Here is a 17,509-nt window from a genome sequence, read left to right on the forward strand (position 1 = left end):
TTATCAGGACAGCTGACCCCTACTACTCTTTTTTATTCTTTAAGGCTGTCTAAAAATCTGGACCACACAATATCTCCAGTGCCATCTGAGCTGATAAGACAACTAATCCATGACACTATTTGCATGGTGATTGAGAATGTAGGAGATATCGGCATATCAGACAAACGCAGATAATCGCAATGTGAAGCCCGAAAGTTCGCCAGAAAAATTATTAGCGTCGAGAAAATCAGAAACACATCTTGAAGGCAGTGCAATAAAAAAGAGGGGGGGGGGGGGGGAGCAAGACCATGGTACTTTATTTGCGTTGTTTATTTTATTTGCCCTCATATATGCTGATAGCATGTGCTGAGTTGGCGATAAAACTAATTTTTCATTATTAAGAAATTTGTCGATCGTGGCTGAATAACTTATTATCATACGAGCATATAAGTGCTATTGCTAGCTGCTAAGAAATGCAAGTGACAGAAGCGAACTGAATTAACTACGTCAGAAAGCGAATATATAACTTTAAAATTGTGCGAAGCTCGTTACAGACGCCGTTGGAGCAGCTGGTGAGCAGAAAGTCAAAGTTCAGTCCGGTGGAATCCTGTACTTGCAGTTCTGGAAAGTACGAAGAGGGGAGAAATAGGTAAACGGTAAGACGGAGTACTGCGATCTATTTTCTAGCGAAGTACGCCTCGTGCTGCGAAAAAAAAAAAGTTTTAGGCAATGTGCAGATGCAGCATCTATTATTTGCGTTCCACTAAAAGGTCACCACAGCACCAATTGTTATTCCCCTCCGTTCGCGAAGAAATTCTCTGTCGACTAAGCACGACACATGTGTACTGGACCACGCGGCATAAAGCTGATGACGTAATGCCACTGAAGGGCGTTCTCTCGTGCCATGCTAAACATGACTTGAGCACCGTAAATGTCTTCATACGTATGCCTTATTTCTGTCGTAAAAAATGAGCGTTTTTTCAAGGAAGCAAATTTTCGTTGCGTAAAATTTGCCCTTCAGTCCTGCGGCATTACGAAGAAAACCAATTCTTCGAAAATACATTTCGTATTTGAAGAAAAATTGTCCCCGCTTCGAATGAGGAATAATTTTTCATCTACAAGGAGCTGAGTTTTTTCTTCGAAATAAAACTGCGCAGTTAAAGATGAATACGTCCCGGCCCAACCACAACTGATTTCCACAGTGGCGTTGACAGAGGGGATGTCTTTACAGTGAACCGATTACAGAAGATCCTAAACAAAAAATGACATTTTAAGTATGTAATTTTTTGTTGTAAAAGTTTCAGTCGAGTCTCGGAGTCGAAACTTGTTTCGAATTAGGCGTTTAAACTTCCGTCTTTACTCGACCGTTCGCTTCAAGTTATCGTCTGAACCATTCCTTTGTGCGCCTCGCCTGGCATAACGGCCGGCTTACGCCCCAGAAGTGGTAACCTATTTATACAGATATTTAGAGCGCAGCTGCAATCTAGCAAGTGTGGTGGTAGTGTGGGGTGGGATATGTTGCGGCGCAGTGTGCAGCTAGGGGACGGTAAGTCCCAAGGCTGCACACAGGCTATGACACACGCTCCGTAGTAGAGAGCTTTGGATTCCAACCACCAGGGGATCACTGCCATGGTATAGCAGACGGACGATCTTGCATTACGCCTCCATCGAAATGCAGCCGCCGCGGGCGGAATTGTGATCCCGCGACGTCGTTTCCAGCAGCCGAACGGCTTTGCGGTCAGGTCTGCGGACACTTATAGTACAAAAAAAAAAGCGTGTCAGTGGAAGTAGCAGGGCCGGTGTACGTAAGCTGGAGTTGCGACAAGCTCATCTTCCGAGGAGACTGCTAACCTTTCCCCCACTGCAGCGTTGGGCATTCTGCAGGCGCTTCGTTCGTTGCCACACATATTGGTTCCAAGCGCACGTTAGATCAATCAATTGGCCTAGACCGTGTGCTTTAGCTGTGTTAATCTAATCTCTTGTACGTCTTTCGTTGGCTGATCGAGCCAGAAGAAACTGACGTTTATGTATCGACTATTTCTGTGTTTATCACTACCCATTGTCTCCCTGGAGGTCGAGGAAGATTGGCGCCAACTCGTTCTTTTGCGGTGTGTTTGCGTGCACAGCAAACATACGCAAGCCAAGTGAGAGGATCTGGTCGAGGGTTCGACGAAACATCGCCCGATAAGAGGCAATATCTTTCATACATTTCCTTATATTCCTTTTATTTTCACATACTTCATGCTTAGTGATTGAACAGACGTACGAGATGAAATAAGGGCAGAATTTCACCCACAGCTGGCTTACGCCGTCTGCGTCGAGTAATTCCCAGCTCGCTTCGTGGGGCGCTGAAGGGTTGCCTTTTCGCATTCGCAACCCTGGTCTTATACATGCGCGCGCGCGCGCGTGTGCGCGTGTTGGTGTGCGTTATGACAGCCTTCCATGAAGCACGGGCGTTTGCAGAGCTTGGGCAACAGAACGCACTGACGAAAGCCCATTTCGACACTCTGAACGGGTACCCGGCTTGCGTACTTCACGTTTCGAAGAGATGTGCAGTAAGTACACAGGACCGATGAACTTATAAAATACTACAAAAAATAGAAGATACAAAAACAGATTCAAAAGGAATGTAGATCTACCGCGAGCACATGCGTAAAAGGTTAGCTCTTCTTCCTCGCGCTCGAAGACTTTTCAGCAATAGCGGCTGTTAGCTCACCGGAGACGTATTAGCCTATAGACGTGCACTGGCTTACCGGGCACCGGTTGCGCTAATACGGCTCCGGTAAGCTAAAAGCCTCTGATGAGTCTAGACTAGATAACCCCCCTCCACCCCCCCCCCCCCCCCTTCCAGCGGAAGAAAAACAGCTGGGAAAGAGCGGATAAGAACGGACATAAAAGGAAAAGGGCAAAGCGACCCGAGGCGCCCCTCTTCCAAGCAGAAGAACAACAGCTGGGAAAGAGCGGAGAAGAACGGGCATAAAAAAATAGAAAAGGACAAAGCCACCGAGGCACCCCCTCAAAAGGAGATTAGGAAGCCCTAGAGCAGCAGAGGAAGACTGTCTCGACCGGCGGGAGAAGAAACACACTACGAGGCGGCCACGACATGAGCAAGGCCGCCTCTTGAAGCGATCCTCCTTTTTTAAAATCCATAGATAAAAATCTGAAGTTTACCCGTGAAAATGGAGCACGCAGTTCCTTCAGTCGGTACGTCAGCGGAAGGTCCCTAACACATGTAGCAGGCAATCAAAAGTTCAAAAAAGCGCGTCGCGGCAAAATATCTTTCGAATATACGGAGTCTGCAGTTCTGGTGTGGCAAACATAGAAGAGAAAACGGTTGATGTACAGGTGCAGACAAAACCATTGCGTGAAGAATACTCTGGCAAAATTTATATCATACCTGCAGCATCTTGTCCACGTCCCTGGCGTCGTACATGACGTTCTCGTTGATGCGGTCTGAGAAACACTGCATCAGGAAATGGTGCTTGTCCTCCTGCGCACACGGGTGTTCAGTTTCGCCGCCATTAACGGCCAATCTGCGTTCTGTTCAAGACACACGCCTCTCCCATAACCCCCAATTAACCCTGCCAGCTGCGGCCATCCTGCCCCTGTGAACTTCCTAATCACATCCGGCCACTAGATTCTCTGCCGCCCCCTGCTACGTTTTGAATCAAGCGGCCGGATGTGATTAGGAGGTTTACAAGGGCAGGATGGCCGCAGCTGGCAGGGTTAATTGGGGATCAGTGAGAAAAAAAGTCGTGCGCATGTCCGTTTCCTCTTGTATTCAACTAAATAATTTCAACTAGGATATTATTAACTCGCGTTTGTTTCCTGACCCACTCTTCTCCCTGTCTCTTAACGTTAGCCCTTTCCAAAGCTCTCTGCATTGTCCTCAGTATATAATTTTTCGCCTCACGGGAGAAAAAGTGGCGACGGCAACCGTATTACGTTCGCGACGTAGGCTACACAATGAATGCATACTGCGGGGTGGCCGCATTCCAGCCGACTGGCTGGTCACAGCACTCCCTTGTCACCACTCAGAATGTGGGAATGAGAAGAAGTGACGTCACGAAGGTTTCGGCTACAGACGCCAGGAAGACCTTCCTCAAGCGCTACGACAGACTGAATACAAAGAAGTATCGTTACGGACTGTATCAGAGGGTTTCAGGTGAATCTTTCAACGTGAAGAGCATTTGTAGCGAGGTTCGAACCAGCTTCAGCTGCCGCATCGAGCTACTATTCCGAAGAGTCCCTTGCCCTGTCGCATCCCAGCAGTATGCAAGCTCAATTGGTAAAGCGACTAGTGGTAGCGACTGCGACTACCATCTAGTGGTAGTCGCAGGTCAGAGTCCAACGCCAGGCTGAGTTCTTCAGCTAAGAACATCTGAGAAGAATGTGTTACTTTTTACAGCGGTGCGATTGTACACGCACGTGAGTACTGTATCTGTGTGACCAATCCATCCTTAGGAATCAACTCAGTAAGGAGAACTTATGGGGTTTGATGAGACGCACAACTAATGATAGTTGGTCATTTTCCCCTGTTTCCTGATAGTACCGCAATTCCAAGTTTGAGAAGTGATATAGATTCTCACAATGGCACGCCTGTCCATTTTTTTTTTACAGAGAGGGAACTACTACTAACTCTGAGCGCCCCGCACCCACTTCAATGCTTCAAGATTTCCTCACCCCCTAAGCTTAAAGTATGGCTCCATAGAAGGCGGGGTCTCTAGTGATTCCAGCACAGGTGGAGAGGGAAATAAATAGGGAGAGAGAGAGAGAAAGCGGCTAGTGACCTGTTTTACACATCGTTTTATACGAAGTTGACAAGTAATATTTAAAGGTCGTTGTGTGCTCACCTTATGTCACACCTGAAACAAACGATCTCCACGCTCTGTCAGTGTGCTCGTTGTTGTTGTGTAGCCCTGGAACTAAGCGGCGAGCTTTGGACGGACTCTTGGCGTGAGGGCACGGATTTCCCTTTGTGTAGTACTACCAATTTCGTTTTTTTCTCTGTCTCAGGTTTTACAAAAAATGTCAGTGGCTCTTGCTAACAATCACCGCGAAATTTTCTAAACGACAGGGAAGAAATGTTTCGACTACCACTGATAAGAAGAATAAAAAATGGTTGCTTGTTTCAGATTCATGCAGTCTCTACTTTATAGCACGGGGGTGTCTAGATCCCTTGCCATTGTTGGTGATGGGGTCTAAGACCCCTCGAGACCCCCCTGACTTTAAGCAATCCTTACCCCCTAAACTACAGCATAACCGCGGGAGCATATAATGGGGACTAGAGAGGTATTTTTCATTTGTTCATATGTGCCGGCCGACTTGTCTGTGTTTTCATCTCTGCTGCGCATCCCGGTGGGCACTGAAACTCCACTGGACGTTCGTAGGACGTCTCAAACGTCCCCAGGACGTCCAAGGGAGTTCAAATGCCCATTGGGATGGAAACCGATGCTCGAACTCACTCAGCGTTCCGTCAGTCCAGAAAAGAAAGGAAATAACCAGCCTTGTAGCGGTAAATTTAAAGGAAAACGATACCAACATCGCCTTGTACAGAGCTCTTGTTTAATTTCGGAAGCTCCTGCAATTACGAAAGCCAACCAAATGTCTGGCACGCTTCTGCGAGCAGTCGTTCGCCGGAGAACCTCATGCAAAGCACTTGGAAAGCTCTGCAGGCAGTTTGAGCGTTCCTTCGCTTCATATGCAAGGCGCATGTCGACTCGCGGCTGTAATCAGGCGCATTTGTGATGCGTTTGTACACATCTGCCACCTCTTTCGTGCACAAATCACCATTCGCCATCACCCCATTTCTTCCCCTTCCCAAGAGCAGGCAGTAGCAGGCAGGAGATTCGTATGTCTCAGGCTGACTTTTCTGCCTGCCTTCGTTTGCAAATAAATCGATCCCTCTCCCTCTGATCAGAGCTTTGCTAGATGCAATTGATGACGTAGACGGGGCCCAACGAAACGAAGCACAAACACATGTTTTTCGAAGCCTTATTTTAACTCCACACGCTTGAAAAGCTGGTGCAACTCAACACTGAAGCTGTGATGTATATGCGGGTATACAGTAATTTCGAAACTTCAGGCACGGGAGGCGGCAATAAACGCAAAAAAAAAGAGAAAACCAGACAAAGCGCGTAAGGCGAGACTGCAGCGTTCCTCAGTCGCTGACGTATAGCTCCAGGTGTTGTTACAGCTGCCGCGCTTTCGTTATACCGTGCGGGCGTTTTTTCATCGTGCAACCGTGTTTTCTTGTCTTGTACACCCCTTCCCTCCCTTTCCCGCTTCTTTTCTCCTACTGCTTTGTGTCGTCTCGTAAATCCGGACGAAGGTGTTTTGTCTCGCTACGTAGCCATTGTGTTTTCGTTACGAATGGTGGCGCAGTAAATACACACTGAGAGAGAATGCAACTGCCGCGCGCACTTTGTGGGCACAGCGACAACCTTGCCGGCCAGCTTGCATTCCTCGAGGGTTCGTTGTTCCTGTCGTAGCCATGCTGAAGCCGACGCCACGTGTGGTGCGCTCTATACGTGGCTGAACGACGCGCTGTCGCGTTGCTATTGTTCCACGTATTGTGGCGAAAGCCTTTAATGCCTCATCGTTGTCGACAGAAGGTTTTCAGCAGAGGTGTCACGCTTTTCGGTTGGTCGAAATGGTTATGACGTCAGAGTGCGCGGATTCGAAGTAATAAGGTCACGCACGGATGCCTGACGTCCCCTTTTGGAGCCGACGACAACTTATAAAAAATAGTTGTCGTCCGCTCCGACAGGGGGCGTAAGGCGTATGTGGGTGACCACATTACAAACCTCATTACTGCGAGCAGAGCCATGGATACAACCGAGCTCATCCAATCAGAGAAAGAGTCGTGCTGAAGAAGCAGTCAAAGTGTGTAGTTGTAATGTGTAGTCAATTAAAGCACTAGTACAGCACGAACAGTCTCGCAGTCAATGCCAAACAGTGCGCCAGGGAAGGTTTTCGCCTTGCAGCACTTTAGACAGCCAAAGTGCCTCCTGAATTTTTTATGTTTTTTTGAAACGATAGGGGGGAGGAGAAGAGGAAATAAAATCGGGCACTATTCTTTAATCGAAAACAGGGCTGCAGTTTCTCCGCAGTTTGTTTCTCTATTTTTCAGTGTGCAGGGAGATATATTTACAGTGAGGAAATTAGCCACGAACAAGAGTTTTGTGGCACGTTACAAAAAAGCTCTGAAAGCTAGGTTGCACTAACGAAGTGTTCACCAGGTGACATGTTCTCCGTCCTCCTTTTTATTTGTTCCTGTAATAATTAACCGGTTCTTTTGTTATAAGCTGCATTCGTAACATTTATGCGCTCATTCTAGACCTGCTGGGACGTTAATTATAACTGCGAAATAACTTTTAACTCGATAGCGTTAAAGGCCTCGTTCACCAGAAAATCCGTTGTTGGCTTTGTCACCGCTGTGAGCGAAAAATCACGGACATGGCTTTGGTTTCGACGAAATTTGTTGGGGGCGCTGAAATCGAGAAAAATTGAGCTTTGCCTCGAAACTAAAGAACCCAGTTAAGAGTGACCACCCATATTGGCCAGCGAGTGGCATCACGTGTCGTTGGTAATACCAGGAAATCGTAATTAAATATAAGCTCTCAGCTTTCTGTTGCACCGTAAAGCGCCGTTTGTATACGCTTGGTTTGTACGATCGGGTGCACGGACGCTCGATGGTAGAGGCAACTATTAGATTTTAGGCCGGGAACCTTTGTCTTAACAGCTAGCGCCGCAGTAAAACAAAAACAGAAAAAAAAACGCTATTGTCTAGAACAATCGCGAGTTAGCCTCTTCACAGTACAGCCTTGGCACATACGATCATAGTATGCGGTATTCATCAACCCCCAAAAGGGTTTCGCGTCGCTTGGGAAAACTCTGCAAGTCACTCTGCACGTATGGAATCCCGCTCTTTTAGGCGAAAGCCTTATACTGTTGTCCGTTGAGGGTGTCACGTGCGTTTAACTCGGGAACTAAAAAAGAAGAAAACCAATGGTTGCTTCAGGTAGAGGAGGAAAAATGAACCTAGAAGCCAAGTTGACCACCGCAGATTAACTAGTTAATTAATTATAGGCAAAATGCAGAAATTGCGTCGAAATAGCGCAGACGTCGATATAGCCACGGGAACTGTGTGACGTCACATCCACCGGAAGTCGTCATGGCATAGTGAAAATTGTCACAGAGTGGTCGGGAAAACATCGGATTTGTGTAAAATTAGATGTAAAAACGTGTAATTAAGCGTAATTAACACTTAAGATCCCTGGAAGATGTATAATTTAGGTATCGATATAGCCACGGGAACGGTGTGACGTCACATCCACCGGAAGTCGTCACGGCATAGTGTTCCCGGCATTTGCCTCTCAACACTTTAGTTGCCAAAGTGTCCTCGCAACTTTTTGCGTACCTCTTTGTCACCACAGAAGAATCCGAACGCTTCTTCCCAGGTCTGCGTGTTGACGCCGCTGAAGCAGTAGTTGGCGTCAGTCTCCAGCTGGACAGGGGAGATGCAGAGAGAGGAGGAGAGGAGTAAAGAAAAGTTACGCGAGAAGCGTGCGTCACTTACCAAAATTGTGGGGAATGCATAGAAATGGGTGGTTGATTTAAGGATCATTAGCGTGCAACGGCAGCAGCCTCAGAATTGGAGACAAGAAACATGTACAAAGAAAGCTGATATTCTTGAAATCGTCTTTGTCAGGTATGAAACTGGTTTGAAAGCGTCCTTCGACGGTATGTGCTTAATTTCTAACGGATGCGTCATTGCTCCGGGAAGGAGCAGTGACGTGGTAGACAAAAAGCATAAACTAAAAGAATACGCTGTGGAAATAAGTTGCTCTCAGGAACCAATTCCTCTTGGCACTGCTTTAGTTGGTTCCTGCCGACCGGTAGCTTCCAGCATGAAACAGCGTAAAGAGAACCAACTGAAAACAGTCGACTCTCCTTCCTATTTCGAGGAGCTATTGAATATACGTTTGATGGAACACCAGCAGCAGTTTTGCACGTGTACACAAAGCTAGCATGTTAAGCTGTTTAAGAGTCGCGGCACAGAATAACACATCTGGCAGCCGTGTTGAGTTCTACAGAACGTGGAATGCATCACAATTATTCTTGTTTTCAAAATGAACAATGGGAAACACTGACCTTTAAGCCAGGCTAATTGAATATTCGGTGGTTGCTCAGCCAGTGTGTAGATTCGAATCCCATGGCCGCTGCATCCACGTTTATAGATGGAGGCGAAATGAAAAAATGCGGCCGCGTGTTGTGCGATGTCAGCGGACGATGAAGAACCCCTGGCTGTGAGATTAATTTTTAACTGTCCACTACAACACCTTCATAGCCAATGGGCGACTGTGGGACGTTAAATATCGCACACCATACTATGACCATCGCGGCGCGGTTCGGATGTCGACCCGCCCTAAGTGAAACAGTTACTGCTCCTTCCTTGGCCACAAAAACAAAAAAAATGAACAAACAGCAAGAAGCCATTATTATAAAAGTACTTCTTGTATATCGCCCGAGTCTTAAAAACCATGTGCCAGTATGATGTTAAAACGTTATAGTAGCTAGTTCCTGGATGTGAGCGTAAAAGTTACTTTTCGCAACATATCAAGTCATCCTTTTTTTGTAAAATACATAAGTGGTCATCCTCTTTTTTCGTAGGCCTCCCCTTGCCAATAAGCAGTAATTACACGAGATAAAAAGCGCGCATTGTAAACCATTAGCGTTACTGAGACAGGAAGAAGCGAACAAAATTTTACTAGTATTCCGGGCAAATTTTAACAATTTTGGTTGAACATACTCGAAGTGCATATCACATGACCTGTTCGGGTCGATGGAAACGCCCGGAATTTTTGCTATGTAAACAAGCTCCTTGCAGAAGTTTTAGAGTATTCGTGCTCTATTAACGCCACTCAGTGACGTGGGTGGAAAAGAGCGGCTTTTCTGCTCGCGGAATACGTGCTAAGTAGCGAGTTTTCTTTTCTCCATTTATTAATTCCACACAGTCATAAGCTGTACGTGAGGGAATTTTGCTGCCTGGAAAAAGGCTGGCATCGTCGCCGCGTATGATATAGCCACGCTTAAAGCAATTGACGATGTATTGCTAAATTGCTGATTTGTCTAAAAAGCACTGCACTCGCCAAAAGTTGCAAGAAAAAGAAAAACTATTGACGTCAAACGAGGGACGTCAACTGTTACCATTTTCCTCCTTTTTTATCTTTTAAGGAGAAAGCCTTTAATGCCTCATCGTTGTCGACAAAAGTTTGTCAGCAGAGGTGTCACGCTTTTCGGTTGGTCGAAATGGTTATGACGTCAGAGTGCGCGGATTCGCAGTAATGAGGTCACCCACGGATGCCTGACGCCTCCTTTTGGCGCAGACGACACTAATAAAATAGTTCTCCGCTCCGACAGGGGGCGTAAGGCGTCTGTGAGTGACCACGTTACAACGTCGTCACTGCGAACAGAGCCATGGATACAACTATGGTGTACTAGAAGATTCTAGTACACTATAATACAACCGAACTCATCGAAGAAGAGAGAGAGAGTCGTGCTAAAGAAGCAGTCAAAGTCGGCAGTCATAAAAGTGTGTAGTTGTAATGCGTAGTCAAAGTGCGTATTCAAATAGAGCACTAGTACAGCACAAACAGTCTCGCTGTTAATGCCAAACAGTGCGCCAGGAAAGCCTTTCGCCTTGCAGCACTTTAGGCAGCCAAAGTGCCCCTTGAATTTTTTCTCTTTTTTAAAGTCTTTTGTCAGATCGCTACCAATTTCCCTCGACAGGCGGTATTCCGTCGACTCCTGGATTTCGCCGCTAAAGTAGTGTAATAATATATGCACGTTGAGATGAGGTTGTTCCAAAATGATCTTTTTTAAAGGAATACCAGTAGTTATGTGTCTAAACAAAAAAAAAGGTATTTTATAATACTGCGTTCAACCCACTGGAAGTTTGTGCTGAAGATGAAACTGCAGGAGAAGCAAAGCGAGCACATGAGCTCCGCACTATTCCAGCTAGTTAAGTAGTTTTTTCTAGAGTGAGGCATTCTAATGCTCTTCAAAAGGTTATGTAGATAATATATCATACATCGTTGTTAAAGTCTAAAGCTCCTCAGGTAATTTTTTTTTGGAGTGGACACAGTCGTGGTTGTTAATCTGTCGTGAACAAAGTCATGCTGCAACGGGCTCATGCTGCATCAGGCCAGAAGCTGGCCTGATGAAGGCCAGCTTCTGGCCGAAACGTCGACCTAATAAATGTTTGGATATGAAGCGATGTTCCTCCTTTTACTTAACTTATAAACACCAGTCAAGAATATATATATATATATATATATATATATATATATATATATATATATATATATATATATATATATAGAAGAAGGGGTCACAACATTGCAATTTATCTTCATTTAATACCCCGACAGTTTCGGACGGAGGACCGTCCTTCCTCAGGGTGTGTATACCCTGAGGAAGGACGGTCCTCCGTCCGAAACTGTCGGTATTAAATGAAGATAATTGCAATGTTGTGACCCCTTCTTCTACAAGTATTCCTGGGCCATTGAACGACAATACCTGCTGCAACTATATATATATATATATATATCGCCCTTCCGATTTACCGGTTGATTCTAAGTATATGGCGTGATTATTTCAACATCACGTATTATTGGTGAGGCACGCTGTCGTCAGCTGACAACGCTCTTAGAGAATTTATTAAAATTTCCAGCGAGCTCAGCACTATATAATAAAGGTGGCTGCGCGCGATTTAACTACCTAATAAGCTTTCTCCTCAAATCTGCCGTTTTATTGTAGCGGTCACTTCGAAACTGGTTGCTTAGATACCCACTTTGACGTAACATTAAAATTAATGCATGTAATGTCTTCTGTGGTGTGAGTGCATAACTTTGCAATGTAGTCCGTGCAAGTGAGCGTGCCCTCCACCGGTGCCTGCGCATGTCGGCATAAAACAACGGGGGCGGCCTCACCCTCCTTACATCCCGGACATTGCGCCAGCAGACATCTGGCTGTTTCCCAAGTTGAAGGATGCTGCCACGTACGAGAAGTAAGTCACCAATGCAGTTGGTCTTTGGTTTCGTCATCAGTCGCTCGTTTAACGACACTGAGGTCGGTTTCGTAACGCCCATTCAGCACCAAAAACACCTGAAGTGAGTAACTGTGGCGTGGTTCCTGGACACGAAATGCTCAAACGACGTCGTAACTCATTATGTTATTTTTTAACACTTTGGAAACTGCGAAATTGCATATCCAGCGGCGTATCCCGCTGGATATGCAGTAATATGACTAGTCACTGTCTGTCCAGACTGAGAACAACTAAGGTATTCCAGCACACGTGCTGAGCCCACTTTTTTTTAACCCTGCATTTCTCTTCTTTGTTGACTTATTGCTACAATCGGCCCAACTCATCTACGCGCATTACGTGCATCTGGAAATGAGGTGCAGCGCACCCACAACGGAAGTACATCGCCAGTGATGGAAACTATAGAGAGTCTATAGACTTCATAGACGAGTGTCTATGACTGTGTAAAGAAATTTTTCTTAAGGGATGTCTTTACGTTTTCTTCCAGCGCGTGAAAGAATACGAAGGGCGAACCGGTACTCTGGATTCCTGGCTAGAGATAGACACACGTCTCCCTGATAGTTCGATAGTGTGGCTTGTTTGACTTGCTGGTGCATTATTTCTGATAAACTTCCCTTTCGTTGCCCTGTTTTCGGCTAGTTGCCCCCTTTGTCATGAGGGCGTTGAGGACAATAACGACAACGCTGAGCCGCTGTCGGTCTCGCACCTTCTCGACTGGCCACCCCAATGGCCTTCACGGCGAATGTCTCACGCCCCACAAAGGCCACCTAAAAACCACTTATTGTTAATAATCATCAATCGGTTAAATTGTTAGCACTTGTGAATTGTAAATTGTGAGATTTAACGTCCCGAAGCGACATACGGGCTATGCGGAACGCCATGTGGAGGACTCCGGATTGTTAAAGACCACGTGAGGTTCTTTAACGTGCGCTGACATCGCACAGCACGCGGCCATTTTTGCATTTCGCCTCCATCCAAATACGGCCTCCGCAGATGAGTTCGAACCCGCTATCAGCATGCCCACTCCGCGCCAAGCGATGCTGCCTTCGAAACCAACTCGCGTACGCGCATATTTCAAAGCGTGCGCGTCGCTTGTGGTTAGAAACATTTCTGTTGGTGACCGAAGAGCAGATCAGCACTTTTTCAACCTGTTCGCCAGACGGAATTATCTGGCGAAGCGCTGCATAGGCTTCCTTCTGCGCTCCTATATTTGGCAGCAACGGCGCGGCTACGGCAATCGACTAGGTTTTATTAAATGAAATCGAGAAAACACAAGGTACACAGGTCTGCAGTCTCAGCATTTTGGGCGATACAACACACCCGATCGCTAAGTGCAAGAAGAAGGACGACGGGATGCACGACGCGAGGCAGCTTTTTCCCATGGCGAACCTGTGTGATGTGCCTGCTCTCGTTAAGCCCCTTCAGTGCGCAGAACGCAGAATACTACTGGACACTGAAGCCATGCAGTTACTTTGAATGAGTCATGCAAATGCGATCTTCACCGGTAATGTGTGAAAAAATGCTTTTTTATTCGCTTGGCTTTAAGAGAGGTGCACAGGCGAATAGATAGAAGTTTACCTCGAGCACAACGAAGTTACGTTTGCTCTGCAGAGCTAAATATTTTGTCATTCTGCTTGCAGGCCTTATTCTGCTTGATAACTGGTTTTTGGTCCGGTATTTTCTGTTTTCGCCAGGTTCTGATTGACCAGCAATTGTAAAATTGAGTTAATATGGGAAATAACACCGCATGATTTTGCCGATACCTTAGCGACGTTTAATCGTTTTCTAGGATAAGTGGTGAAAAAACGTACATGTTGAAGCTCGTGGAAGCGAAAATAGAGAAAAAACTACGCGTCGTATATTCCTACTTCCGGACTGCAGTGCTGGTTCAAACGTCGCGCTTCGTGGCCCTATGAATGCTGAAGGCGACTGGCAGCAGCTGTTTTTTTTTTGTTTTTTTAGCGCTAAGAGATGCCCGGGACGTAATCCGGGTGATTGCCACCTGAAAACGGTTCTTCAATTTACGGTCACACCCACATGGAATGTCGCGTCCAGACTTCTCATAATGAGAGCCCGACAGAACGCGAACAAGCTGCAGACGTTGATTCTTGCACTGTTCTCCGCGCGACTGAAGAGCAAACATGCGGATTAAGAGACGCAAACTATCATATTTCGATGCAGAAATACAATACTAACCGCGCAACCGTTCCGTCGCCGAACTTTTCCCGCTCCACGGCCGCTGCGCATCGCTTTGGCCCATCCATATCTAAATGCCATAAACTTGTGGAAACTTGTGTCGCTGCCTTTATTCAGCATTGCGGTTCAACCACCCGCACCACAACTCGCCGGAATATCGCAAAATGCGTTCAAAAACGCTCAAGCATGGCATACCCAAGGCACACGGTACCGGCTTTTGCCTACACAACGAAAGTCACTGCTGACTCCAGCGCCCCCGCATCTCCGTGACGTCACGGCCTGACGCTTGTCTATAGGTAGTACCTCATAGCCGCTGCAAGAATTAATGAAATAGCATAACAACTAAAGGAGGGCGTCTTCCATGCTTAAAATTGTAAAATGGTATACGCACTCCGTAGTCCATAAGGTACTCCACACAGGCTAAGTACCAGATCCGCCTTGTCAGGTTCTGGGTTGCCGCTGCAGACAGAAGTGGTGGAAAAGGGAAGAGGGAAGTATGCTTATTTTGAAACTTCTGCAACTCTTCCAATGAAAAGAAAAGGTCTAAAATCTAAAAATGCAAGGTTTCGTGGAGAGCACCACTGTTCTTTTTTTTCCCCCAAAGTCTATTTAGGGACTGTGTGCATACCTAGTGGCATGGGAAGCACTGTAATTCTACCATGGAAACATGGCAATGCTCTGTACACATGTCAGTTTCAGTTTGTTTGTATCTCCTTGTCGCTGCCTGGTATTTGTGACTGAGTATGAAGCTGAAACTGCCACAAGTGCAGAGGACTTCAAAAGTTCTCAAGCCAGTTTTGAGTGTTACCAGAGCGGCCGCTGGGATTCTCAATGGGACACCTGTAGCGAGCATATATGAAGACATTCAGCGCCTCATTAAAAAAAAAAGGAGTGTCTCCACTGTCTATAGTGTTTGGGCAGCAACAGAGAACCCAACATACAGCCAAGTGGTTGTTATGGTCACACGAGAAGTGTCGTGCGGAATTTTCAGTACTGTTGTTTGTTCAAGAAGATGAAGGCAGCACTAGGCAGCACTGAGCAGCACAAACGTGCCCGGGGTAGCGCCTTTTATTACCAGAAAACATCATACGAAACTGCGACTTTTAGTGAACTTCAGCGTAGGGCTTCGCAAAGCTGCACCAGTAGCAAAGCTGCGACATAGATATGAAAAAAATATTTCTTTACACATTTTTCACTGCCTATCCAGATTCAAGGCCGAAGCAAGGAGGGAAGAAAATGATATCGCTTATGCTGCGCAGCTTCTGCTGAACGCTTTTTAAACGCGCCGCGAACATGCACAACACTTAAGCATCAGCAAACACATCCATCGAGAAGATGAGAAAAAAATCACAAAGATTTAGACGCTTCGCCTGCTGGTCCCGTGGGACACGTAACGCTGCAAACTGATGCGCAACAGTACTTGTGGAGCGAAGACATGGAAATTCAATGCAAACGGCTAAAGCGTATGCGGTTCCACAGGGCAATGAACATTGCTCGCTTTGTACAATTATTTCGCGGCGATATCCGCTCCTGCTATGCAGCTACATAGCGCCTTTTAACGCTTCTCGGGGGACAGGGGAGCTCCAGCTCATCACTTTTACGCAGTCGTAACGATTACTATCTATGGTACAAAAGCTTTCTTTAATGGCATGAACGGGCAGAACTTTTTACGCACACTTTGTAGCTTTTGTCTTGTTTCACTACGTATGTTCTCAGACGCGAATTGGATTGTTTTTGTTTGTTTGTATTTTACGCACCGCTATACTGAATACATGTGGTTTTGTTGGTCTTATCCCATGACAAAACGAAAATGAATCGACGCGAGCTGCACTGAAAGAGTCCTTTTATCATAACTTTATCACCATCCCCCATAAGTTTCTCCTCTTTCGCAGCATATAATTCTAAGCGTTTCGCTACACAACAAGCTACAAGTGGTATGGTTTCTGCTCGGTGCTTTTAGTGCGACAGCACTTCAGCTAACTTAGTCGACACTCTTTCGTAGAAGTATACAGGTGTGAAAACCGCACCATGGTATTAGTAGTGTTGCATCGAAGACTTACCGCAGATCACGGGCATCACTTGGTTCATAAAGTCCGGCTCCTCCGCCGAGACCAGTGCTATCAGTCCTGCAGCTACCAGGGTACACAAAGCAGCCGCCTGCGTTCGAGCCGCCATCTTTGTTTCATGACTCCGAGCAGTATGCTGGCCTACTTGGACCGAGGGAAAACAATCTTGACTGAACATGCGTTTCACTCTGGCTGTTTCTGTTGACACCGTAGCTATGTTGCCAGTCCTCTAACGCAAGATTAATGTGCTACCATCCATTGCTTGTGTCGCCGCCACAAATTGATGCATGACAAATGACGGCCCTCCTGGTATCGCCCAGCCGTACCGGAATGGTGCAATCGCGTCACGTGGCGAAACAACTTGCGCCATCTAGAGGCTGCTTTAAGCGTACGGGGCCATGGAAATCTTGGTCTTGATGGTGCTTCGGATGATCCTTCTGCTATTCAGGCCTTGCTGATTGACTGAGGGAGTTTTTTCAACAAGGTCAAGGCGGCGTTGTGCGTTGTTCTTTGAAGATTCAAAAACAAGACAATGCACCTGCAGCGCGTCATGCAAAGCAGCCACACTAGGCCAGAATAGAGGCTCGTACACGAACACCCCGGGAGATGGGGCTTCAGGGCTCCTCTTGTTGCGCGCTCGGTACAGACATGGTTTGCTCAGCTGTTCGGAGCTGTGCCTAAGGGGGCAAAAAAGAATGAATAAATGGTGACGTCTGCTGCAGCGTCTCACGATGTTGACCATTGGGCCGGCTGTTCCCGTCACCGCCGCCATTGCTCCAGGAGTTTATGTGGAAGTCTGTTTGAACACCCGGACACCGGCGAGCACGGCGTGCGCTTTGATCCGCGCGTTGTTATTTTCCTGTATGGTTTTAATAGAACGGACCACGTATGGTGGACCGGGCTGTACCGGTTGCTAACGATGAATGCGTAATGAGATGATGCGCTTGCGCTCAAATTCTCGACCGAGCATACGTTTCGCTCTAGTCGTTGTTGTTGTTCCCGTAGATTTGTCCTGAGTATTTTAAGCCTACATGAATCTGTTCGGTTACTTGCGTCATCTGCAGACATTGATGCATTGGTTGCAGTGGAACTTCGCAAGCACGAAGGCGCACAATTCCTCACTCCAGTTGGCGCTGCGCTGAGCCTTTGCTAAAATTCT

The 17,509-nt window shown here is 46.6% G+C and overlaps 1 protein-coding gene across 1 annotated transcript; it reads right to left on the reverse strand.

Annotated features, from left to right (window-relative positions):
- Nucleotides 1-430: 430 nt before the first annotated feature.
- On the reverse strand, nucleotides 431-16,671 carry LOC149343198 (uncharacterized). Its single transcript, XM_089545735.1, has 5 exons — nucleotides 16,345-16,671; nucleotides 14,676-14,743; nucleotides 8,402-8,488; nucleotides 3,377-3,469; nucleotides 431-600 (listed from the first exon to the last, which is right to left on the reverse strand). Exons 1-5 carry the CDS (start codon nucleotides 16,526-16,528, stop codon nucleotides 571-573), a joined length of 462 nt encoding a protein of 153 aa, XP_089401861.1. The 5' UTR covers nucleotides 16,529-16,671; the 3' UTR covers nucleotides 431-570.
- Between the last annotated feature and the right edge of the window lie 838 nt (nucleotides 16,672-17,509).

The sequence above is a fragment of the Amblyomma mixtum genome, chromosome 5 (assembly GCF_055824585.1).
Source record: "Amblyomma mixtum isolate Tamu chromosome 5, ASM5582458v1, whole genome shotgun sequence".
In the NCBI taxonomy this organism is placed as follows: domain Eukaryota; kingdom Metazoa; phylum Arthropoda; class Arachnida; order Ixodida; family Ixodidae; genus Amblyomma; species Amblyomma mixtum.